General features: G+C 35.5%; 1 protein-coding gene across 1 annotated transcript in view; it reads left to right on the top strand.

Annotated features, from left to right (window-relative positions):
- LOC106064530 (substance-P receptor-like) overlaps positions 1-26,098 on the top strand; it is a 154,986-nt gene extending 128,888 nt beyond the window's left edge. The window contains exon 3 of the mRNA XM_056003934.1: positions 23,677-26,098. Within this exon, the coding sequence (XP_055859909.1) occupies positions 23,677-25,701 (2,025 nt within the window). The 3' untranslated portion in view covers positions 25,702-26,098. The remainder of the gene's footprint in view (positions 1-23,676) is intronic.
- Positions 26,099-26,523: the final 425 nt, after the last annotated feature.

Genomic DNA, 26,523 nt, shown 5'->3' on the forward strand with positions numbered 1-26,523 from the left:
AACTAATGCAATTTTTCGGAAGGGAAATTAGATTTTAATCAGATTTTCAATAGCTTTTAGTCTTTTTTTTCTCGCTATTGACGGACATGACGGACAGACAGACTGACAGACAAAATAAAAAAGCGTCTTTAATCCTTTTATATATTTGTTATATGCATATTTAGTCTAACTAGCCCATCAAATGAAATGCTAAAAGAACTCACTCGGTGCACCAATGTCTATGAACCCTCGAGAAACATTTTTTAGTCTAACTAGGACGTGTGACGTAATGGAATTTTTTTCCTTTGACGTCATATGGAGTTTATTCTTTAAATGAAATGCTTAAAGATCTCACTCGGTGCACCAATGTCTATGAACACTCGACAAGCTGCTCGTATAGATGACATTTTAAAGTCTAACTAGGCCGAGTTTTTTCCTTTGATGTCATATGGAATAAATTCTTTAAATGAAATGCTAAAACAACTCGGTATAGTAAACTTTATTGAACCTTGTAATGTGACTCGCATTTTAAAAAGACATAATTTAGAATTTCTAATCTAGATTTTTTTTTACACTAGAGCTAGATTTTTTACACTAGATCTAGATATTATTTTTACACTAGAGCTAGATTTTTAAAACTAGATTTAGATTTTTAAGTTCTAATTAAAATCATTGTAGAATCTAGAATTTCTTGGTCTAGTTTAGAATGTTTGTTGTTTTACATGTTTCTGATGTTCCTTCAGAGCTGTAGTCCAGACCTCCTGCAGGACGACGGGGAATGGGAGCTGGCAGAGTTTGAACCTGGGAGCATCGATGAATCCAAACAACAGTCCAGCGCACAAACCGCACTACCAGACAGCCATGATTTAGACTATATCAATATCTATAATTTTAATTTCTAGATTTAAAGTGTAGATTTTTATTTCTAAAGTCTAGATTGTCAATATGTCAATATTGCAATGTTATAAAATACTAAAACTAATCTACTATTTTAAAATTTAATATTGCGATTAGTCTATTAATTGATTATCTAGTGTGTTTTTTTTTACACAAATCTTATCCAAATTACATCTACATTATCCCAAATATATATTTTATATCTAAAACTAATAGATATAGATATTGAGAGTGCTAAATTACAAGTTTAATTTAGGTAGATCTACATCCTCATTCTAGTTCCATTTACATGAAAATGCTCAATACCAAAAGATTATCTAAAATCGCTCTTCTGACATATTGTACATATCCGGTAGTTGTCATTCCGTAATGTGTAGGTATATTATCAAATATCAAACAATTTTTCATTAGGTTAAGAGCAATGCCTGGTCGTGCGGTTAGCGCGCAGGACTGATTATCTCTATGTTCCCAGTTTCATACCCTGCTCGATGCCATCCTCCGTCAACCAGCGGGAGATTTTACTTTTTTTTTTATAAATTTTTACAACGCCAAATGAATTTTTGAAACATTATTACTTTTAACAATCAAAACAAAATCACGTCTTGAATATTCCTTGCGAATATGCGGATCCGACAGGGATCCGTCTCCCACGGGGCCGCATCTGAGTTTGTGTGGCAACACAAACTCTCTTTGTAATCTTGTTCCTTTTGCATTTGTTGCAAGTTTATCCCCATGCAGGACACAGCTCCAGGTTAACTCTATGTTTGCTTCCACAAAACCAACAGTTTGGGAGTTTTTCTCTACTATCTTTGTTGCACTTTTAATGAATCTTTACCACAGGTTTTCTGTTTATTTCTGCTAAACCTTTTGCTGTTTGTTCTTTATGTCTGTTTAACAGACAGGGATCAGCTGCGGCTACAGATAGCAAAGCCAGTGAAGGGTCGTGACAGCTGTCTTAGTATCCGATAGAGCACGTGGTGTCTGGCAGCACATGCGTCACCCAGATCGCGACGATCCATGGTGGCGACTGAGGAGGTCAGAGCAGACAATTATTGCGCAGTGCAGGACGGAACACTGTCCTATTGGGGCATATTTTGCCAGGTTCCGTCCGAGCTTTGAATCCCGATGCCGTCACTGTGGAGCGAGCGTCGAAACAGTGTCGCACGTCTTGTACGAGTGTCCCTAGCTCCGTGAGCTAAGGGGGGACGTGTCTGAGCAGTCACTCGACTTGTATTGTAGCTATGAGGCACTAAGCCGATCAGCCAAGTTTCTTGCCAGAGCACTACGGGAGGATTGAGTCCTTCCTACTGTTTTTTTCAATAAGAGTTTATCTCAGGTCTTAGTATTGACTTCTAGGCACAAATAGGTCTTCAGCGTTGGCGAAGGCTTCTGAACAGAAGGTCAGAGAACCTAAGAATATAGAGGCTGCGAAGATATGAAAAACAAGCCTGTTAACCATAATGACACTACTGGGACGTAGAAGCCTTTCTGGGAAGGACATCTTCAGAATGAATAGGCCTATGCTTTAAAGGAAAAAACTATACCCAGATTCTTTAATTGTATTACACGTTAAGCATAGCTGAGGGAGCTAGCAAGTTAATAATGTATCCTTCAGGAGAGACAATAAAATAAATATAAGGGACCCCCAATCAAAGGAATAATAAAATAGTTTGTTTTCACTAGTCATTGTGAATAGCAATTACTAAAATTGCATAAACAAAAAAAGGCGATAAGGAAGGGGAGATCAACGGGTGATGATTGCCCATGATTTAACATAATTATACATAGTTGGGTTAGTTATACATTCTGTCAAGAACAGTCTTCTTACCATGATAGTCCCTCCAATTGGTGGCTCGGAACGGCTACTAAGAATAAGTATGATGACAGCAAAAAAACAAAAAACCTAAAACAAATTAATTCCACTTATCTTATTCATGGTAAACTACTAACACAGACTGAAAACGCAAAATACCTAGGTGTTATAATAAATGAAAAACTGTCATGGAATCCCCATATTGATGAAACTATCAAAAAATCAAAACAAAGCATTACAGTGTATTAAAAGAAATGTCTATAAATCAAATAAGAACATAAAACTAAAATGTTATTTAACCTTGGTTAGGCCAATAATAAAATGTTACGAATCTCACTATCCAGGCTCTCTGCAAACTGCACCATACACCACCAACTGAAAGAACTTGACAACTCAGGGCTCCAAAGTAACGTAACACTTTAATAGTTGAATAAATAACAGCCAATACTGTACAATTGGCAATACGTACACTGTACAAATATCTCTCCTGTTAATAGCCATACCGCCGTATCAACTCTTGCACTGGCCTCTCCGTCTCGTTCCGGGCTTGCACTGGGTTCAACAGTTCAGGACTGACTTCACACACTAGGCTCGTTGTGTCGCACTCAATCGCAGACCAAGATCAAGACGCCGTTTGTCTCAACTGTACTTGATAGTACTCCGCACTGAACCGTCGTAATGCTCCGTACAGAACCACACCGCTGAACTGTGCTGTAGTCGACCGTGTTCTGAACTCTTTTCGTGAACCTCCTTTCTGAACCGTCTTGACTGCGATCCTCCGCTCTTATATAGGGTCCCTACTGGCCTTCTCAAATCGGACAGAACGCCGCTCGACGTTTCTAGTGGTCAGATGACTACAACTCTCGTGACGCTCCTGAGCTCTGTTCACGACGGCAATCCTTCCCGAACCGTCCTGTTGACACACGACTCGGCTGACCGTCGTAGCTCGTCACGGTTGACCGCTCGTCTAGCGCTGGCCTGCGGCGATTTGCGTCGGCTGACTACACACACCACTACCCCCATCTGTGCCACCACCAGGTTTATAACAATATGCATCCTCCGTTTGGGACCCCTCAGCTCAAGAAAACATTAAGAAACTAGAACAGACACAATACAGAGCAGTGAGATTCATAACATACGAATATTCACTAGAGTAACACCTTTAGTAACATCACTAAATTTAGACAGCTTTTAGGATAGAACACTTAAAAGTAAAGTAGCAATCATACATAAAACACTGAACCATATTCTTCAAATACAAAAACAAAATTTAATAAAATACTCAGAAAGACACAAAGATAAAGGCACATTCATCATCCCATATGCTAGGATAAATTTGTACAATTGCTCCTTCTTCCCTAGTGCTATTAGAGCATGGAATGGGTTGCCTGAGCCAGCCAGGAAAACCAGTGGCTTGGCAGAATTTAAGTCATCGGTTAATATGCATGACTAAATGCATGACGAGTAGGACGTAATCATCTTTTTTTTTTGAAGTAACTTCTGTATTATATAACATAAGATAAGATATTTTTGACATGTTATTTTAGTGTTTATAGTGTTACCCTTCTCTCTTCATATTTGTTGATAAATGAAAAAAACATATTTAAACAAGTAAATATATTAAGCGGGGTTTATATTGTTTCTATTTGATTTAGGGTTCTCAGACGCATATTGCATGATGTAATTAATGATCAAAGGCCAATGTGTGATGAAAGTAGTGAAAATTACAAAACATATACAGCAATACGAATCTGTGGATCAATGGATTGGCGAGGAATATTCAAGCCACGATTTTGTCTTTAATTATCTAAAATCATCATCATCATCAGCATCAAACTTCATTTGAGTGAGGGCTTCAGAGGATCAAATCCTCTCTTACAAAAGCCCTGGACAGAAACCCTGTTGTTGTGTGTAGTGCATACATATCGCCATATTCGAGAATTTGTGGTTTCCCAGACCTGTCAGGACAGGTCAGTAAGTCTGGGGCAGTCAAACAGAATTAGAGACACCGTTTGCATCATGAGTCGAAGTTTGGCCATAGCCGTGAGCAATAGCAGCCAACAGGAATATAGCCTGTCCTTCACCTCACCTATCGCTTTGTGTGTTGCACCTTTGGGCACCACGCAAGATCTATCGACAACTTTTCTTCATTTGTCTTTTGCTTTAAAAAGAACCGCTCTCAATGGTAGGCCCATTCATTCATGTTGTCTTCCTGTCTCTGTTTCTTCCCTTGCCTGTCCTTCAATTTGCTTTAATAGCTTGTTCACACCTAAACAGCCTCCACCACGCGGAAGTGCGATCAGGGCGCCTCATGCGCTTCCAGACTCGCGTTTTTTTTTTTTTTGGAACTTGTCCCAGCACTCAAACTACCAATGATTAGACTCGTAGGTTCATCGAGCTGACGGTGCTAAAGTATGAGTTTGTAACCAAGGTTGATTTCAGTCTAGTTTTACTTTATTCACAAATTCTTTTTAGCGGCCCTAGAATGAGAAAAGACGCTATTAGTTTTGTGTAATCTGTCCGTCTGTCTGTACCGTTTAGATCTCAGAAACTAGAAAAGAATATGAAAATCGGTAATCATGATATTTTATACCATTCAAAATTCTGATGTAACTTTTAGCGGCCCCTGACAGGGGAATAACACTATTAGTTTTGTGTGGTCTGTCTGTCCGTCCATTCACCCGTCCCGTCCCGTCTCAGAAACTAGAAAGGAAAATGAAAATATGATATTTTAGATTATTCAAATTTCTGAGGCAACGGCTACGGTTTTTCCTTTCCGAAAGTGAACAATTTAATTTTTAGAATTATATATGTAAGCAGATTGTTTTACTTTTAAATACACCACTTTTAAGTGAAAACTTCAGGGGAGGTAAGTTTTTTTAAAAAGGTCATGGACTTCTTCATTAACAACTCAAGCTTCATTCATAGATTCGCGCATTGATAAAAAAAATACATCTAAGGTCACAATGGAAGCAATGTCAATGGATCATTTTAAAATATATTTTTCATTTATATTTACTAACTCATTGAATGGAATACTGATTCAAATGGGTTTTTTTTAAAGAATTTTGTTACGAACTTCGCTTTAGTTGTAAGTTAAAAAAAACGAACTACTTTATAGCTCGCAGTTTTGACATATCCTCATTAAACACTTGACAACAATCTTAATTAGACCATGGAACTATACTAATGGAACAACAGCTCCTAGTTTTTATGAGCGGAGTGCCGTCGCGCATCTCTTTTTGCGCATGGTGCAATGTGGAGAAATCTATGATGATGCCAAAGAAGAAAAATACTCAACCTACCACTTGGATTGACAATCAGTGTAAAATTTTCCTACGCTTTATTGGATTAGGTCTGTAAAACAATCATCTATTTTCTCACAATGCTATGTGATATAAAATTTTCCTGAATAAGTGATCGTCACCAACTTTTTTTTTTAAAGGCCACTTCATTAAAATAGATGTTTCCAGTACTTCCATATTTGGGTATTTTACACAAAATCTGGATTTTTTTTTATGTACATGTCATCATCATCATCTGTCCCGCGTAATCAAATCCTCCACTTTTCCCTGTCACCAGTTGTTCTTAACAAGATATCAAGAGAGAGAGGACGGTCCATTATTTGCGATGTCCAGCCAGCTTTTCTTCTGACAACCCTCTTGAAGGATAATTTTTTGAAGTTATATTCTTACAAAATAGAATTCCAAACCAATTCATGCAGCTATCGTCTTTTCACAGTACTGAGGAGTCCTCCTTTTTGCCAGCCAGAGTGTTGATTGGAAAAATTAAAAAAATAATTTGTCTGATTATTTTTAATCAATCTTGATAAAACTTGGCAGGAATGTTTCTTGGGTACTATCTATGTCTACAATGTTGACATGAGAAAAGATAGAAAGGATTTAGACCTAGATCTAATTTTAAGAAATACACTTTGCGCAGATAGTTTTTTACTTTGACACATGAAAAGACAAAAGAAGATTCATTGATTTCATTATATAATAAAATTAACCTTCGATTTTGTGTTTCGAAAGCATTTTTTACATAAATTAGTTCCTTATATCTGTGACTACAGATTTCCTGACGAACATTCTTTCATTAGACAATAGCCTACCGTAATGAATCACGTACTAAATATTAATTCGTTTAATTGTTTACTTTATAATCCCATCCCTAGATCTAAAACTCTAATTCAACTCTAAGATGATAAAACTTCTCTTCGCACAGATAGTTTTATACTTTAATACATTAACATATTAATTAAAGTCCATTCATTTCATATTTTGATCAAATAAACATTCAAATTTGGTTTTCTAAAGCTACATTCGTTTACGGAAGCTGCGAAGCCGAGTTAAAGGCCTAGATCTATATTCATTCATGAATCGCGTACTAAAAATTATTTCGTTTTATTGTTACTTTATAATCCTATCCCTAGATCTAAAACTCTAATTCAACACTAAGATGATAAAACTTCTCTTCGCACAGATAGTCTTATACTTTAACACATAAACATATTAATTAAAGTCCATTCATTTCATATTTTGATCAAATAAACATTCAAATTTGGTTTTCTAAAGCTACATTCGTTTACGAAAGCTGCGAAGCCGAGTTGAGATAGGCCTAGATCTATATTCATTCATGACTCGCGTACTAAAAATTATTTCGTTTAATTGTTCACTTTATAATCCCATTTATTTAACAAAGCTATCGCTCTTTTCGTTTTTAATAGATAAGAATGTATCGACTTCGGGTACACCATTTTCGCAAAACTAATTTTATTTTTTGTAGCGAAAGAGAAATAACGTGAAAGGGTCATTAGCTACGTTTAACATACATCTAAATCCAATCCACTAGATTATTCAAAAGCAAATGTTTTAATTTAAAAAAAAATGGATTTAAGCCTATTAGCTATTTTTACATTGACACATTCGCTTTACTTATTACATTATTATTTCGTCTAATTGTTTACAAAACACTCTCAGTGACTATATCGAAAGTAATGTGCAAATAAAGACCCGCGGGTCGCGGGTAACATATGTCTAGTCTATATTATAAAGTAGAATGTGAGGGGTATGTATGGATGTATGTTACTTATAGACATCAAAACCGCTTGACCAATCTTGATAAAACTTGGCAGGAATGTTTCTTGGGTACCAACTTAGACCTTAGTGTATGTATTGTAGCCTTAAAACAAACGTAAGACCCTAAAAAAAAATAATGTTGTCCGACTCTATTACAGCTATAGTATTTTATGGATCTAGGCCATGTCTACAATGTTGACATGAGAAAAGATAGAAAGGATTTAGACCTAGATCTAATTTTAAGAAATACACTTTGCGCATATAAATTTTTACTTTGACACATGAAAAGACAAAAGAAGATCCATTGATTTCATTATATAATAAAATTAACCTTCAATTTTGTTTTTCAGAAGCATTTTTTACATTAATTAGTTCCTTATATTACAGATTTCCTGACGAACATTCTTTTATTAGACAATTCCGTAATGAATCGCGTACTAAATATTAATTCGTTTAATTGTTTACTTTATAATCCCATCCTTAGATCTAAAACTCTAATTCAACTCTAAGATGATAAAACTTCTCTTCGCACAGATAGTTTTATACTTTAACACATACACATATTTATTAAAGTCCATTCATTTCATATTTTGATCAAATAAACATTCAAATTTGGTTTTCTAAAGCTACATTCGTTTACGAAAGCTGCGAAGCCGAGTTGAGATAGGCATAGATCTATATTCATTCATGAATCGCGTACTAAAAATTATTTCGTTTAATTGTTCACTTTATAATCCCATTCATTTAACAAAGCTATCGCTCTTTTCGTTTTTAATAGATAAGAATGTATCGACTTCGGGTAATCCCATTTTCGCAAAACTAATTTTATTTTCGTAGCGAAAGAGAAATAACGTGAAAGGATCATTAGCTACGTTTAACATACATCTAAATCCAATCCACTAGATTATCCAAAAGCATTTTTTTACATAAATTAGTTCCTGATATCTGTGACTACAGATTTCCTGGCGAACATTATTTCATTAGACATTACCAAATGGTTACACATTAACACATCTCTCTACCGAGTCTATTCCTAGGCCTAGGTCTAAAACTCAAATTGAACTCTAAGATGATAAAACTTCTTTTCGCAAAGATAGTTTTATGCTTTAACACATAAATATACTAATTATTGTCCATTCATTTCATATTTTAATCAAATTAACATTCAAATTTGTTTTTCTAAAGCATTTTTAATACATTCGTTCGCTGTTCGCTAAAGCTGCGTAGCCATGTTGAGATAGGCCTATATTCATTCATGAAAAAAAGTTCACGCATGCTCAGCACAGAATGAACTCTATTAAAGCCAATTTTTAACTCTAGATTAGTGTAGATTTAGATCTATGTCTACCTCAAGATCTACTTTATACTTTATACACATGAACATACAAAATTTAGTTTATTCATCTCAAATTTTAATCAAATATATGTAGGCCTACAAGCAAATGTTTTAATTTTTAAAAAAAATGGATTTAAGCCTATTAGCTATTCTGATTTGATAGCTTCATTCACACTATTTTTACATTGACACATTCGCTTTACTTATTACATTATTATTTCGTTTAATTGTTTACAAAACACTCTCAGTGACTATATCGACAGTAATGCGCAAATAAAGACCCGCGGGTCGCGGGTAAAATATGTCTAGTATATATATATATATATATATATATAAAGATATTATTCAATAATTAATTTAAGCACCTTTGCTTCTGCTATCAACTTGTCACCCTGGTTTCATAGTCCAACAGACTCTGACCGACTGGCGTCACAAAACTGCCAATCTCGATAATAGTAAAGTTAGACCTCAGATGATCGCCAATTTGAAAATTACACTGAAAACTGAAATATATATTTCTGAGACGCAAGCGACGCCCACACTAGCATAGACTCGAGCTCAGTTTATACAACTCCAACACTGGCACCCTATAAACGAAAAAAACACAAAACTTAACGTCTACTCTAAAACTAGAAATAATGACAACCTCATACAACATACAATAAGAGATATCACAAACAAATAACACACCCTAAACAAGGGTCCAAAAATCCTACTGAATATAAAGTCCGAGAAACTAGTAAAGACTATAGATACCTTTTACGGACCAACACACCGTCCGTTTCAACCAAATTCAGAGGGTGATCTGCCTCATGACAAAGAATGACCAATAGATGTCACCGGACTTTGTGACGTAGCAAAAACAATTCAAAACAAAAATACAAGGCACTCTCGCCCCGTATAAGTACTACGTAGAGGAAATAGAAAACAGAGTTAGGATAACTACGCGACAATAAATACAACAGACAACATAAAGAGTTCATTCAGCGACTACACACGGGTATCTTGGTGCATTTCATGTTTCCTGATCAATGAGTGGCGGTGATAGAGTCTGACCGAAAGAGGTACGAACGAGTTTTTGTACCGCTCCGTTCTTGTTTTGATTGACAGCAGTCGCCCACTTCGCGACGACCTGACGTAGTTCTGATGGAGCGGGTGGCCGTTGTCTTCCAAGATTTTTTCGATTTTTCTTAGGCACTTTTGTTCAAAAAGTTCCTTTAAATGTGGTAATGTTGTGAGTGTAATTTTTGATGCTTTTTTAATGATATTTTCTAGACGTGGCAACAGTTTAGATGAGGCGTTGCCTTGCCAACAAGTTATTCCGTATGTTAGCAGATTTTATATAGTCGCGCCGCAAAAAGTCTCAAGGATCTTGAGTTTGTATAGAAAAAAGAGTCGCTGGGCTGTTTTCTTTGTCAAAGTTCCAAGGTGGTCTTCCCATGAAAGCTTGTTGTTGATGATGATAACGCCTAGATATTTATATGCGTTTACTTGTTCTATAGATGTAGTGTTTATTTGCAGTTCACGTACAGTTTGTTTTTTCTTTCTAAAATCTATTATAAATTCTTTAGTTTTTGTAACATTCAGTTCTAGAAAGTTGTCGGTGCACCAGTTTGTAAACTCTACTATCGAGCTTCGATACTGAGTTTCGTCTCCTGAAATAAGACCGACTATGACAGTATCATCAGCGAATTTAATGAGTTTAACTAAGTCATAGATGCTTCTTATGTCATTAGTGTAAAGAGTATAAGTATAGTACAGGAGAAAGTACACAACCTTGTGGAGCACCCGTACATAGTACTCAAGTTGACGATTTGGTGTTGTTGACTTTAACATTCTGCGGCCGTTGGGTTAAAAAGTTTAGAACCCATGCTTGTACGTAAGGGCTTACATTTAAGTTACTCAGTTTGTTTATCATTAGATGTGGCTGTATGGTATTGAAAGTCGAGGAGAAATCTACGAAGAGGACTCGTGCATATGTTTTGGGTATATCGAGATGCTTATAAAGCTGGTCCAAAAGCAATAGAATGGCATCCTCAGTTCCTCTAGCTGCTTTGTATGCAAATTGATGAGGGTCTAGGCTGTTATTGAATTTTGCTACAAGTTGTTTAAGCATATATTTTTCAAAACATTTCATAACAATAGGTGTTAGTGCTAATGGGCGGAAATCATTTAAGCAATCTATTTTTGGTTTCTTTGGCACTGGTATGATCTCTGAAGTTTTCCAGATCTGTGGAATTACGCACGTTTGCAATGAGTGGTTAAAGATGTGACAGAAGATAGAAGAGATTTGCTCCGCACATAGCTTGATCAGCTTGCCACTAATTTTGTCTGGTCCAGAAGCTTTTGTTACGTCTACTCTTTTAAATAACAAGGTCACTTCATCCTCAGTTACAAAATTGACGTAGGGCTCTTGTTTTCCTTTGGACAGAGTGTTGAAAAGTTCTTTGTGTAGATCAACAAAATCTTCTTTGTCAAAACGAGAATAAAAACAATTTAGTTTGTTGGCGAATTTCTCATCATCAGCCACTGAAATTTGTTCTCGTTTTGATGCGCAGCCTGTTATTTTCTTCAATCCTTCCCAGAATTGTTTTGAGTTGTTATTTGCAAAGAAATTCTCAATTTTTTCTTTGTATGTTTTTTCCCCTTCAATTATTGCTTTCCTCAGTTTATTTATAGCATTTATAATAAACTCTTCGTTGCTAGCCTTATACTTTGTTTTCTTTTCAGTAATAAGGTGTTTGAATTTTTTGGTCATCCAGGGCTTATTGTTTCCATAGACTTGTATTGTTTTTGTTGGAATTGTTAACTCCTCGCAGAATAATAAATACGAGTTCACAGTTTCTGTTAGTTCGTTTATGTCTGGACAGTTCTCAATAAAGATTTCCCAGTTAGTTTTCTCAATACATCCTTGTAGTTTTTCTACAGCCTCTTCAGATCTTCTTGACCGTTTTTATAACTCTCTTTATAGTTTTAAGAGTAGGTTTGTAATTTGGTATAAGATGGTATAATGCATGGTCAGATTCTCCAAGTGGGAACAAACGTTTACATTTGTAAGCCTGCTTAATGTTTACGTAGCATTTGTCGAGCGTTCTACCCTGCCTTGGGGAGGGAGATGTACTGGTAATAGTTTGGCATTTAGGTTGTTGAAATCTCCAGTTACTATACAGAGTCTGGGTGTTTTGATTCTACATTGTGAAGCACATCAAAAATTACGTCCGACGCAATCGCTGTGTCAGCCGTCGGTGGTATGTACACAACAACAACACACAACTGGGTGAATTCTCTAGGCAAGTCCTAGGCGAGTCCTCCTCCTTTTGACTTCACACTATTAATTGTTCTGTCTGCTCTAAAAACGTAACATTTATCGAGATCAACAGAAGAGTCGGGTATCGTATCATTGAGTCAGATTTCAGTGAAACACATTAAGGAACACTCTCTAAATTGATACAGATGTTCACAGCAACCTGTTAATTCTTCCATCTTATTTTGTAAAGACCTAACATTGCCTGTTACGATGGGTTGAAGGAAGCCTCGTTGTCCTCTTCTTCTACACTTAACTCGTATTCCTCCTCTACGTCCTCTCTTCTTAAGATTAGTACTAGGGATTTGTTCGGTTAAAGCCTTGGGCTTAGGCTCGTTATTAGGTTCCAAGATGGCGGGTGTGTTGTCCATACTGTCAAGCGTCTTGCCACAAAACTCCACTGAAATACACGTTTCCACACAAATTAAAATCCAGACCAACATAAGAATCCAAAAGACACAGTGCACATCCATTGAAACATTGGAGTAGTAACAAATTGCATGAAATATTAACAGAAAAAATTAGAAAAAAAGAGCCCGGTATAATCAGGTCGCCTGCTGTGCAGATAGATCGATCTAGATAGATTAGAGCTAGATCTGTAACTTTAAAAACTTTAGCAAATGGGGTTTGTTTTTTGCCAATGATTTTACCAGCAGCATTTAGGATTCTATAAAGTTTATTTTTAATGCTCAGATTGCCATACCAGGCAGTGATATTGAAACTTAAAATATTGCAGATGTGAGCGTGATAAAACATAGCCAAGGCCTTTTCGCTATCATTAAACGAGGACAGTTTTCTTAGTAATCGTAATCTTTGCTGCCCTTTTTTGGTGACCTTTTTTGGTGATATAATCAGTATTTGCAGTAAAATTTAGTTAAGACCCTAAAAAAAAGACCTACTCTATTACAGCTATAGTATTTTATGGATCTAGGCCATGTTTACAATATTGACATGAGAAAAGATCGAAAGGATTTAGATCTAGATCTAATTTTAAGAAATACACTTTGCGCAGATAGTTTTTTACTTTGTCACATGAAAATACAAAAGAATGTCCATTGATTTCATTATATCTTAAAATTAACCTTTAAATTTGTGTTTCAAAACCATTTTTACATACATTAGTTCCTTATATCTGTGACTACAGATTTCCTGACGAACATTCTTTCATTACCGTAATGTTACACATCTTTCCATTCCTAGATCTAAAACTCTAAGATGATATAACTTCTCTTTGCACAGATAGTTTTATACTTTAATACATAAACTTACTAATTATCGTCCATTCATTTCATATTTTGATCAAATTAACATTCAAATTTGGTTTTCTAAAGCATTTTAATACTTTCGTAAGAAAGCTGCGAAGCCGTGTTGAGATAGGCCTAGATCTATATTCATTCATGAATCGCGTACTAAAAATTATTTCGTTTAATTGTTTACCCGTTTTTAATTGTACTATTAATCTATCGCTCTTTTTGTTTTTAATAGATATGTATGTATCGGCTTCGGGTAAACTCATTTTCGCACAACTAATTTTATTTTTGTAGCGAAAGAGAAAAAACTCGAAAGGATCACATACATCTAAATTGTTGAATGAATTTTTGGTGCATTTTATACCTGTAATAAGGCTACAAAAGTATCATTAGGTGTGATCTAACCATTGGTATTTTTCCTAGCAAAACGTCTGATCTAGTCTGTGATACATTATTTAAATAAAATGTTAGTAATGTTTCAGTTATTAACAAGTAGAACCATGGCAACCAGTTCTGATGATGTACCAGAATGGCTCAAGGATCATACTCATACTATTTCTACTCTCTGGGCAGACATTAATAATATTGGAATCCATTCAATATTTAATGTAGGTAATACTATACAATTTTTATTTTAGTTATCTAATAGATGTCTTATGAAATGTGTGATTTTCATGGTCAAGCAACATTCAAATATCTGGGATGGAATTTAACCTTTTTCGCTAAGTTTTTTTTTTATTATAACACTCTTAAGCAAATTAAACTTTCATGACTGTCTACTATACCTTAGCTGTTGTGCAGGCCATTCCTTTACAAGAAACTATTAGACTAAATTAGACAAAAGTATGTCTGATAATTTGTATGTTTGATACAACAATGTAATCAATTTAATATTATTATTTTTGAATTTTAATATTTTCAAAAGAAATTAGCCAATATGCCTAATTGTATAATTACAGTTATGTTTGGAAATGCAAGAAAAAATGCATGCATTCCTGAAAAGTCTATGATTGGTTGCACATCTTGAAGGTAAGGTACTGCAAGTATAATTTTCCCTATGCACTTTTCTCAAAAGCTGAAGTACTTGTATTTTTGAAAACTAACTTTCCAAGAAAACATGAAAATGTAAATATTAATATATGTTATAGCTGCTTTTAGATGAGTGCAATGTCCATCAAAATAACTGAATATCTGCCTTCACCTTTAGTAATAATTCATAACTAAGGTCAGGGCCATGCCAGTGTCTACACATTAACACAGTAGCTCATTTTAGGTAAGGACTATTTTTAGAATGGCAAAATTAGACAATTATACTTAATAACATATATACGTTTACCATGGTCAACACATATATCACACATTTTTTAAAATCCTTTTATTATTTTTTTTAACTAGATAACTTTCTGTTCTGAGAAAAGATGAGATTCTTGTACTCCTGCATAGCATCACCAGAAAGGAAAATCCCATCATGATGCAAAATAAAAGTATTGGACCAATTTTAATAAGTTATATTATACTTTAAACTCTATACATATGTGTGTATATCCTGTCATTCAGCCACTATGTTTGGATTTAGTATTTCTTTAAAACTGTCTGAGATTGTACCGTACTTGAAAACTATTAATCTGAGCCCCAATGAAACAAGAGTTAGTGCAGTGAATGAGTGGGAAAACACTTGGCTTCTGATCTGAGGATTCTGGGTTCAAATAAGACTGGGATTTTCAATTTCAGAATCTTCTGAGTCAACCAAGCTCTAATGGATACATGACATTACTTAAAAATAAGTAAAGGCGTTTTGGGAATTTGTGGCTGAATGGTTATGTCATGGATTTGAATCTCTGTGAAGACTCAGATTTTGAATTTCGGGATTTTTAGGGTGCCTCTGAGGCAACCCAACTCTAATGGGTACCTGACTTTCATTGGGGAAAGTAAAGATGGTTGGTTGTTGTGCTGCGCCCTGGCCTGATCTGAAATGAGAACTTTTTTCTAAAGGTGGTTGATTGTTGTGCTGGCCACATGACACCCTCGCTAACCATGGGGCACAGAAACAGATTAACTTTACAACATCGGCCCAATAGATTGCAAGATATGTAAGGGGAACTTTTTTTATTATTATTATTAAAATAAGAATCTAACAAAAATTAACATATAAAATATGATGCATTATCCTTAAAACTAAAATCCAGTTGGGAAGGTTGAAAATGATGGCAAAAAAAAAACAACATTAATTAAATATTCGTAATGCCCTTTGCCAAACGCACTGAAAAAACATGCATGTTGTTCCCTCATAAGTTTCTTGACAGAGAAAATCTTGTTTATATGTAAGCTTACGCTCCTAGATCTAATTTTTGACCTTTTTTTTATCTGTATTTTAATTTGTAATTTATATAGGCCAGTGCTAGAAATATTTAATTTAGTGTCTTTTCAGTTTGTATGGGTCAGTGCTGAATATTTTGTAGTTTCCACTATTTATAACTTTCTGCTAGTTTTAGTCTTTTTCTGTCATTTGTGTTTTACTCGTAGAGGAAAAGTAGTTTTTTAAATAGTTAGCTAGTCTTAGAGCTGTGGATGTTCTTTCCTATTTTTTGTCCCTGGTTAGTTCTGCTTATTTTTGTCTTTGGCATTAGTGTTGGATTTGTTGTTATTTTTTAATGTCAGTTTAGGTGCAGGTCTGTAAACGGTATAGAGCCCCCATATGAGTTTAGAATACAAATAACTTTTTATCTTCCTTTTTGTACTTTTGTAGGATTTAATTTTTAAGATTTTCTTTTTAATGCTATTTAATTTGGTATATAATGTTGTGTAGTTCGTGTCTTTAATAATTTGCTAGATTTTATTGTTCTGTACGGCTAGGTACGAATTAGGGAAATTGGTAGTCCAGTTTAGTTTTAGAAAATTAGCGTGACGTCATGCTCTCCGATATGTTCGCGCTGACCAGTTATAGCTAGCTCCAGAACCACGTTAAGCTCTCTTTTGTCTTGATCAGGGGTCAGTGTATTTAGTGGTGCCTGTCTAAGTTCTATTGTTGTGTGTAATTTCAGCTGGGACCGCCTGTAAGTTGAGGAATAGTTCTATTTTTACTTTAGTTATTTTTAATTAGGATTGATTGTTTTTAGATTTGTTTTATTTGTTTTGATGTAAACGGATTAGTGCCGTGCATCACCGGCTTAATTACTTAGCCATTGTCTATGATGGAACCGGAAAGTTCATTAATCTGGATAGCGTCACCCCCCCCCCCCGAGCCATCCCTAATGATCCCCTTATTGTTTTATTATCTTTTGTTTCTAAAAGTATTTTTATTAATATTATAATATTGTTAGGATAACTGCTCTAACAAGTTGGCATGTTTCTGATTTTAATTTTTTTTATGTAAAAGATGGCTGCGCCCTACTAAACGCTCCATGATGGCGGCTTTGTTGAGCCTAGATCTAGATTTATGTTATTGTTGTCTAGCCCAACTTGTGTTGTGGCGTAGACATTGACTCTTATATCAGTAATGTATAGCTTTCATTAGCTACATGCGGGTAATGGTTATTACCTTATGCCTATATTATTTTGTATGTGCTATTCTAGATCTATATTATTATTTTATTTTTTCTTATGTTTGTTTATTATTTGTAATTGCAGGCTATAATTTATGCTGTGTAGCTTGTAGCCTGCCGCAGTTATTGCTGCCGCAAACTGCTGCTTTAGTGCATAACTGCCAAATTGCTGCTGTAGATCTAGTGTTATTTTGTTTCTTTGTGTGGCTTAGTAATTTAGTTGACGTAGTTAGGTAGTTGGTTTGATCTTTTTGTGTTATAGTAGGATTTATTAGGATAGTTTGATTAGAGTTCGGTTAGTGTTTAGACTAGTAAGTTGGTGGTTAGTTAGACGGTTATTGGCACGGTTGGTTTGTTAGTGTTGATTTTGGTAGTAGCATAGGTCAAGCGGGTTTTTGTTTTGATGAGTTGTTGGGTTCTGTAGTAGTAGTTAGTGTATATATTTTATTTTATAATTACTTTATGCTGATTTATTTTTTAATGTAAATAAAGTATCGTTTTTGGTGTATATAAGCTTGTTTATTTGTTTGTCCGTTTAGTTTAGTTAGTCTAGTTTAGTTTAATTGTGCTGTCTAGTTGCTTAGGTGACTCTAGCCCCTTGGTTGCAGACCGAGGTGCACAGATTGGGCCCAGCCAGTAGAGCTACCACCTGCCTGCTGTAAATAATGAATAAATGTTGAGCAGATAAAAGGTCTCCACTCAGCGCCTCCTGACCTGCTTACATATATTAGATTTGAATTAAGCAAATTAAATAAATATATATATATGTTACGTGCGCATGTTAGTGTAAATGTGAAATGGTGCGAATGCGTGTTGAAAGAAGGAGAGAACCAAAATGGAGAAATAGAAACGAAATAGTGTTCTAGTGTTCATGAAAATTAAATTTCTAATCGATGACGTTGTTGTTTTAGTGTTAATGTACTGTTCAAAGAGTCTCATCTTAGAAAGGAACGTAACAATATTGTAATAACTTAAGTGAGGCAACTCAACGAGGTACATTGATATTTATTGACAAGACATCACAGGTACACAAACAACATCTATCTTAGGCACAATCTCTCCATATTGGCTCTCTACTTGGGCGGATATCGTTAGTCTCTTCATGTCAACATCCTGTTCTAGTTTGGTTACTAGAAGTGCGCATCTCTGCACTAGCCTGGATGGTGGTGCGCATGGAAAAGTCATAACAATATATATAATCATTATTTCAAATGGTTGTATTCAAACCTTGTGAATTATTTTTCAGTTATAAGTATATTGAACTGAATGGAGAATCATAAAGTTGTTAAATGCATTTTTAATTGCTGCTATCATTCCATTGACTAAAGAACCATAAATTTTTATTTTTAAAAATTAATTTCAAAATTATTTTTTTCCAGCTTAGAGTTCACATAAAGTATCATATTAGTTTTTAATTTTTATTACCCAGGATATTTAAAAAATATGTCCATTATTCTCATATATTCTTTAAAATGTAACTCATATTCATACAATGCTAAAAATAAGCTATAATCTTTAGGCCATACAGATTTGTATAATTAACAAATTTAAATACATTGTAAATGTATATTGTTTGGATAAGAATAAAGTTATTCTGTAGACTATTATTGTTAAAGATTTGTTGATGCTCCTACTTAATCAATTATATATACAGGTCATTATTTTTAAAACATGCCTGATAATAAATGACAGTTTATTCAAATATCATTGATATATAGTAACATGTCATCGTTTAAAAAAGAATTTAGATTAGGGTCTGATAATTCGATCCATTTAGGCCTATAAATTTTTTATATGTGAATCTATAATGATGCTTTACACTTGACAATACTTTAGAGTAGACTTCTTGAAGTAAAGTAGGAAGTTACACCTTGAGTTTTACTGTGATCTAGATCTAGAAGTATGCGCAATCTATTTGAGTTTAGATTAGGCTATATTTTTTTTGTCCTTTAATTTACATTAAATAATGTAATAATATATAATACCGAAATGAACTTTTTCTTTTTTTCACACAAGACATGTACAGTCGTTTCGATACTAATAATAAAAAAAACGACTAGAAATGCGTAGCTTGGAGTGTCATAGCCGTATTAGGCCTCCTATTATTTTTTTTATTTCTTGCCATTTTGTATATCGTAACAAATACGCATTTAGCCGAACGTTAGACAGGTCTTCATCCAGATTTAGTGTAAATAACCCAAATACAGAAGGACTGAAAAATTCTATTTTTGGAAAAAGAAAAGGCATTTTATATGGTGATCGAAAAAAAAACAACTTTTGTGACTATCTTTTATTCAGGAAAATTTAATGGATGACGTTTTTACACATCTAATCAAATAGTGTACGAAAGTTTTACACCCAATGCAGGTCGATCCAAGTGACTGGCGGAGTAAATTTCTTTTTTGGCATCATTATGTATTTCTCCACGTTGCACCATGCGCAAAAAAAAAAAATATCAACGGCACTCCGACTCTCTTTGTCTTTGTAAACAACTCGCAGCTGGTGTTTCATTAGTAGGCATATACTTTCATGATTAGACTAAATAGAGACCAGATATAGATCTAGGTTTAAAAGTATTAAACAATTAGAACAAAATTTACATCTATACTCTACAAAGAAAATCGCTTATACTAGTCGACCAGTGGCGTAGCATACGCCGCTGTTTTGCAGGGCCGGCCTTAGGCCTCTGCACCCTATGCGACCGCAGTGGGCCCCGCACTTTCATAGGACCCGAGCTAGTCCTATGTGTAAATTATTAGATTAAACCATTGTATAACTTATAAAAGAATACCAGCAGCCGCTTGATTTACCAGGAGCACCTTGAAATCTCCTGAAATTGAAAATATACGAAAAAGTCCCGTAAATCTCTGGAAATTATTAAAAATCTTTTTAAAACTCATACAAATCTCATGAAATATATAGACAAAAATTGTCATTTTGGGGTGTCATTCAATATGGAAAAGGCCAATCCTATGTGCGATAAAAAAACCTCATCATGCAATACTCGTAATTGTGGAATCTAGTGAAAGATGCTTCTCGCGCCTCAAAGTAATGAAGAATTACTTGAGGTCAACAATTCTCGCTGTTAGATTGAAACATTTGGTAATTCTTGCTATTGAGCGTGATCTATGTAGGAAACAGAATTTTTACGATATAGCTTCGCTACACACAAGGCTCGTAGAGTGATTCTGTACATAGTAAAGAATGAATAAAATGCAAAGACCAATTTTTTTTTCTAATACAAGGTTTTAATTTTGACTTATTATCCGTATCCCTAACCAAACTTGGCCCCGTCAAATCCGTTACGCATAGAGCCCTACAACGGTAAGTTCGGCCCTGCTATTTAGTGACTGGTGTTCTCCCCTTCCCTTTTTTTTCTCCGCTAAAGTTACTTGTGGTAACTCTAGTCCGACTTGCAAAAATAAAAGAGTAATCTTTCCATGACTTCTAGGTCACAATGGTTAAGTTCGGCACTGCTATTTATTGATGGTTGAATACTATTTGTTTCCCCACTCTTTTTTCGCCGCTTGAGTTACGTGAGGTAACTCTAGTCCAGCATGCAGAAATAAAAGAGTGATCTTTCCTTTACTTCTTTTTGTCCAAACTGTTGAGCCATGAAGAGAATTATATGTATATATATAGTCAAATCACGGCGTAAGATACGCCGCAATATTGCAAGGCCGGTCATAGAAAACTGCAACCTATCCAACCGCAGTGGGCCCCACACTTTCATAGGACCCGAGCTAATTCTAGATGTAAATTATTAAATGAAACCATTGTATAACTTATAACAGATTTCCCGCGGCCGCCTGATTTACAAGGAGCTCATTGAAATCTCCTGAAATGGCAAAATATATGAAAAAGTCATGGAAATCTCCGGAAATTATTTAAAATTTTTTTGAAAACTCATACAAATCTCATGACTCTCAAATCTCAAATATATAGACGAAAATTGTCATTTTGGGGTGTCATTCAATATGGAGAATGCCAATCCTAAGCGCGATAAATAAAAAACGGCATTATCCGTATTTGTGTAATCTGGTGAAAGAAGCTTCTCGCGCCTCAAACTAATGAAGAATTACTTGAGGTCAACAATTCTCGCTGATAGATTGAAACATTTGGTAATTCTTGCTATTGAGCATGATCTATGTAGGAAATAAATTTTTTTATGATATACTGTATGACTTCGCTACACGGAGGCTCGTAAAGTAGTTCTGTACGTAGTAAAGAATGAATAAAATGCAAAGATGAATTTATTTTCTAATACAAACTCTTAAATTTCACTTATCATCCGTATCCCTACCCAAACTTGGCCCAGCGAAATCTAATCCGTTTCGCATAGGGCCCCACAACGGTTGAGTCCGGCCCTGCTATTTAGTGAATACATAGTAGAATACTTGTTCTCCTCCCCCCATCCTCTTTTTTTTTTTTTTTTGCCGCTAAAACTATTGGGGTAGACATAAAAAAGAGTGATTTTTCCATGACTTCTTGGTCCCAACTGTTAAGCCCTGATATTTTGTCACGGGTGAATACTACTTGTTCTCGCCCCCCTCACTTTTTTTTTTCGTAGTTCTATTTCGACATGCAGAAATAAAAGAGTGATCTTTCCCTTACGTGGTGTCCAAACTCTTGATCCATTATGAGAATTATATATATAGATAGTAGGTAATGTGTACTATGCTGTTTGCATGGGAAACCGTATTAGCTGTGATGGCTTTTTTTTTCCTTTCCTAGCCCTTCTACTCCAATATTAATGGACATTGTTGGAAGAGGTGCGTATCTTAGAGTAGTGGCGACACTGGGGGGGGGGGGGTCCGTCAACACCATTTTGGGGAGACAACCAAGTTTTAAAAAAAAATTATATCCTCGCAAATAAAATAATAATAAAATGTCTAGATATATGCTCAAATATGCCTAGACACATCTAGATGTTTGTTTAAGTGTTAATGACACACCAAACGTTATACCATTTCTGTCTTAAAGTATAACAAACCTGTTGAGGTGATGTTAAGTCTGTTTCTAATTCTAATTAAATGTCATTGTAAAATTTGCAATAACATTTTAATAAATGTCAAAAAAATCAGTGGTATTTCACATTTGCGTAAAAATCAATAAACGTACGTAATCAGCTCAGTGTATTGGCTCAACAAAAAGAAATAACTAGCAATAGTGTTTATTGGAACATATTTCAAGAAATTTGATGGAGGAGGGTGACACCCTGAGCTACCGCACTAGGTGCGGGATGTTTCCATGCTGTTCTTAGGTGATCAGTTAACGCTACTCTACTTATTCCAGAAGAGTTATAAAAGTCTTATCAAACACTAGGTGTTGCACTAGTTTCTTTTAAGGTCACAAAGAGGAGTGGTTCGCTGAACCAATGGGCATCAGGAAACAGGGCGCCCACTTTTACGGTATACGGATGTATGGAAACGCGACATGAACCTCTTCAAAATCGACACAGCAGCTTGGAAAATGTGGCAGTGGATAAATCCACATGGAGAGAGAGCATAAAGAAGGGTCTCGGATTGCAGATGCCATGCACAACAGCAGCAGAAAGAAAGGTGAAAATGCAACGTGGCCTGGTGATTACATATGCCCATGGCCGCGGCTGTGTATCAAGGATTGGCCTCTTTAGTCACACAAGAAGTTGCAAAGGGAAAAGATCGTCTCTCGAAACGTAATATTTAAAGATTTTATTGCTTAAACGATCAAAACAAGATAATGGCTTGAACATTCCTGGTCCATTTGTGAATTTGATGGGGGCCCCCTCTAACACAAACTCTCTTTGTAATCTTGTTATATTTGATTTTTTTAAAGTTGTCTTCATAGAGGTATTTTTCACACACAGGATCTTTGGATAAATCTTGAAGAGGTATCGATGTCTCAAGATGTTCCTGTGTAGCCGGAGATTCTTATGTAGATATTATCTCTAGATCTAAATATATCTTTAGATATTTAAATAACGAAGATCCGTCAATTCAAAATACAAAACTTTAATTCGAGAACTAGGAATCACATATCAATATATGTAGAAATAAAACTGTATCAAATGAACATCTTCTTCCAAGTTCATTAACAAATAAAATTCAAGCTAATATATTAACTCTACCACTGAGATTGATGCAACTTGCATCTTTGAATTGCTAACCACTGCTCAGACCTACTGCTGTTCTGTACGTCATGCCGCTAGGAAGCCTTTGAAGGTGTTGCGAAATGAACAATTCCCGGAAAGACAATGCTCAATACTGAGCTGTTGAAGGGTTGGTAGGATTAGATAATTGACCTCCGGGTATAATAAAATAAATTCGCCCAGTCTGCTACGAGACAGTATTGTATTAAAAAAAATATTTTTTAAAGTTTTTTAATTAGTTTACTTACATTCAAACAAAAAAGCAGTCATGAAAAAAAGTTTTTACTTTATAATACTCAGTATATGTGAATATAATCATGTTTTTCATTCTTTTTGATCCCCAGATGATTACTGGACTTGTCATCTACCCTCTAGTTTGTTTCCCTGGTGTCCTTGGTAACACTCTCACCTTGTTTGTATTGTCCAGACGTAACATGCAGACATCCACGAATGCCTTCCTGAGTGCTCTTGCTGTTTCCGACTCGGTCAAGCTAATCAATGACATTCTGTACTTCTTTGTTATTGTCTTCATGAAAACTTCGACGACTCTTGGAAACCTTTCTTACGGCTACCTCTACCCTTACGCTCATTTTATTTTTAGCTTTTCTGCATGCGTTTCGTCCTGGTTAACCGTGTCTATGGCTGTGGAGAGATATTTAATGGTGTGTCACCCCACTAGAGTACGGGCAGTATGGAGTAGAAGGCGAGCTGTGCTACTGTGTACCCTAATCTACGTCATTATGTCCTTGCTGGCACTGCCTTCAGCCCTACGCTACAAAACGATTGCCTGTCTAGACGTAGTCAGCAACATGACCCGACTAGACGTGCAACTGACAGAGATGTGGAAGAATGAGATATTTGTAAAGATCTATACCTGGGCCCAGAATTTACTTCGATCTATTATTCCGTTGATAGTGCTGGTGATACTCAACACGTGTATTATCACGGCCCTCAGACGGAGCCAAACAAAGAAACGAAAGAATGCCCGTCACCGTGTGACAGTTATGATGATAGTTGTTATTCTAGCTTTCCTCATATGTATCACACCTGACGCCATCATGTCCACAGTTTTCGGTTTGGGCTATCACGAGGCAGACTACTTAGCGAAAGGAATTCGGGAAATTACCGATGCCTTATTAGCCATCAACGCTGGTATCAACTTTCTCATCTACTGCGCGTTCAATCAAATATTCCGTAAAAGTTTCCTACGACTATGCTGTCACAAAACCAAAAGAAGCAATACTTGGATGACTGAACTAGAAGAGTCTACCTTCAGGCGCTTGTCTGATGTGAAGACTGCTATGTTGTCAAACAACAACTCCCTACCAATACAAGACACATCTCCAACATTAGTCACGGACAACTCACTGGCAGGCTTTACCAATAAGATAAATGGGAAACACCAGACAGCTGATAGTGCCAGCATTCAACTAGCACAGGACACCAATGATTCATCCAGTGCAAACTTAAATAGTTCTCTATCAAACGGAGACAGCGGTTCTCAAACAGAGGAGTACGCTAATTCATCTGAAAACGATCATCAAACTTTTGTACAACCTTTAGCGTTGATTAAAAGAAAGCCTTTCAGTCAGCACATTCACAGAATTTCTAAAGATGGACTGAAACACTCCAGAAATAGTATTAAGTGCACGAGAGACAGACATAAAGCTATCAGTCTCCATGAACTTCATCAGACATGTCGAGAGACAGACAAACTTGATGTACACTCGGACAAGCTTCATCAATGTCTAAACACAGAGAGCAATTCCGTCAGATCTTCATTTTACCAACATCAACTTTTCACCAAAGTGTGTGCATGTGTACACGACGTGCCAACAACATCTAAGAATGTCAGCGATCACAGGCAGTCGATAATTCTGACTAACTGTCAAGGTGAGGCTTTAACAAGTCAAAGGCATGAGATCAGAAATAATTCGACCCATTTTCGAGATTTCAATATTACATCACACGAAAACCTTCGTAAGAAGGTGTGTTTTAACCACCGTTTGGACAACAAGACGGATATTATATATGATACAAGTGACAGGAAATATAATGTGTTTGCTACATGTCACAGAGAAGATAATGTGTTTGCTACATGTGACAGAGAAGATAATGTGTTTGCTACAAGCGACAGAGAAGATAATGTGTTTGCTACGTGTGTAAAGAGGAGTACAGAATGTGATACATATGGCATGTATAATGCGTGTGATCAGGCAGCTCCATTGTGCGATTCATGTACACTCTCGACACATCTTTTTCCACACAATGTAGCTTCAGCTATTAGTAGTGATACAAGAAACTTTATCCTACAGATTGACTCTCAAATGCTTTTTCCTAAACAAGATATTTTATCCACAGACTTGTAATGTTAATATATATGTGTTTGTGTGTGTGTGTGTGTGTGCGTGTGCATGTGTGTGTGTGTAGCCTACTGTTTATTACCCGTGAGTCTTAATTTGCGTATCACTGATAAAGTCACTGACATGGTGTATTAGAAAAAATTAAATAAAATAATAATGTTAGCTTTATCCATCTAGTCCAGTGGTTCCAAAACTTTTTTGTTATTGACTAAACACCTTGAACTCGCGTTGACCTACATCCAACAAAATTCGAAATAAAGATTTATAAGGATTCTGTTGCGTGACCTTTCGGCAGTGTCTAATGTAAGAAGTGCGCGATATCAAGAATGGAGCTATTGGGCTAAGTCGCAGCTATACCGAACCAATGTGTGAAAAATGCTTTAGAAACACAAATAAATGTGACGGTTAATTTGATTACAATATGAAATGAATGAACTATATTTTGTGTGTAAATGTTTTTATACAAAACTATCGTTACGAAGAGTAGATCTATCATCTTATAATTAGATCTAGATATAGATATAAGCTTCGAGAAATTTTCTATTCTGCGCATGCGTGACATCTTATCTTATCGTATAAAGTACAGACGTTACTTCAAAAAAGAAGATGATTTCGTCCTTCTCTTTATGCATCTAGTCCAGTGGTTCCCAAACTTTTTGTCTCGTAGACTCCTTGCCATGTTTTCTGGTTTTTGGTAGACCCTCTACTTAACTTTCAAATTTTTGCAAATTCACCATTTTTTTAAACTAATGTACAAAAAGTAAAGTTCCCCTCTCAGACCTTGTGGTCTATAGCGCAGATGATGTAAAGGTCGTGTTTCTGGTAATG

The sequence above is a fragment of the Biomphalaria glabrata genome, chromosome 11, assembly GCF_947242115.1.
Source record: "Biomphalaria glabrata chromosome 11, xgBioGlab47.1, whole genome shotgun sequence".
NCBI classification, from domain to species: Eukaryota; Metazoa; Mollusca; class Gastropoda; family Planorbidae; genus Biomphalaria; species Biomphalaria glabrata.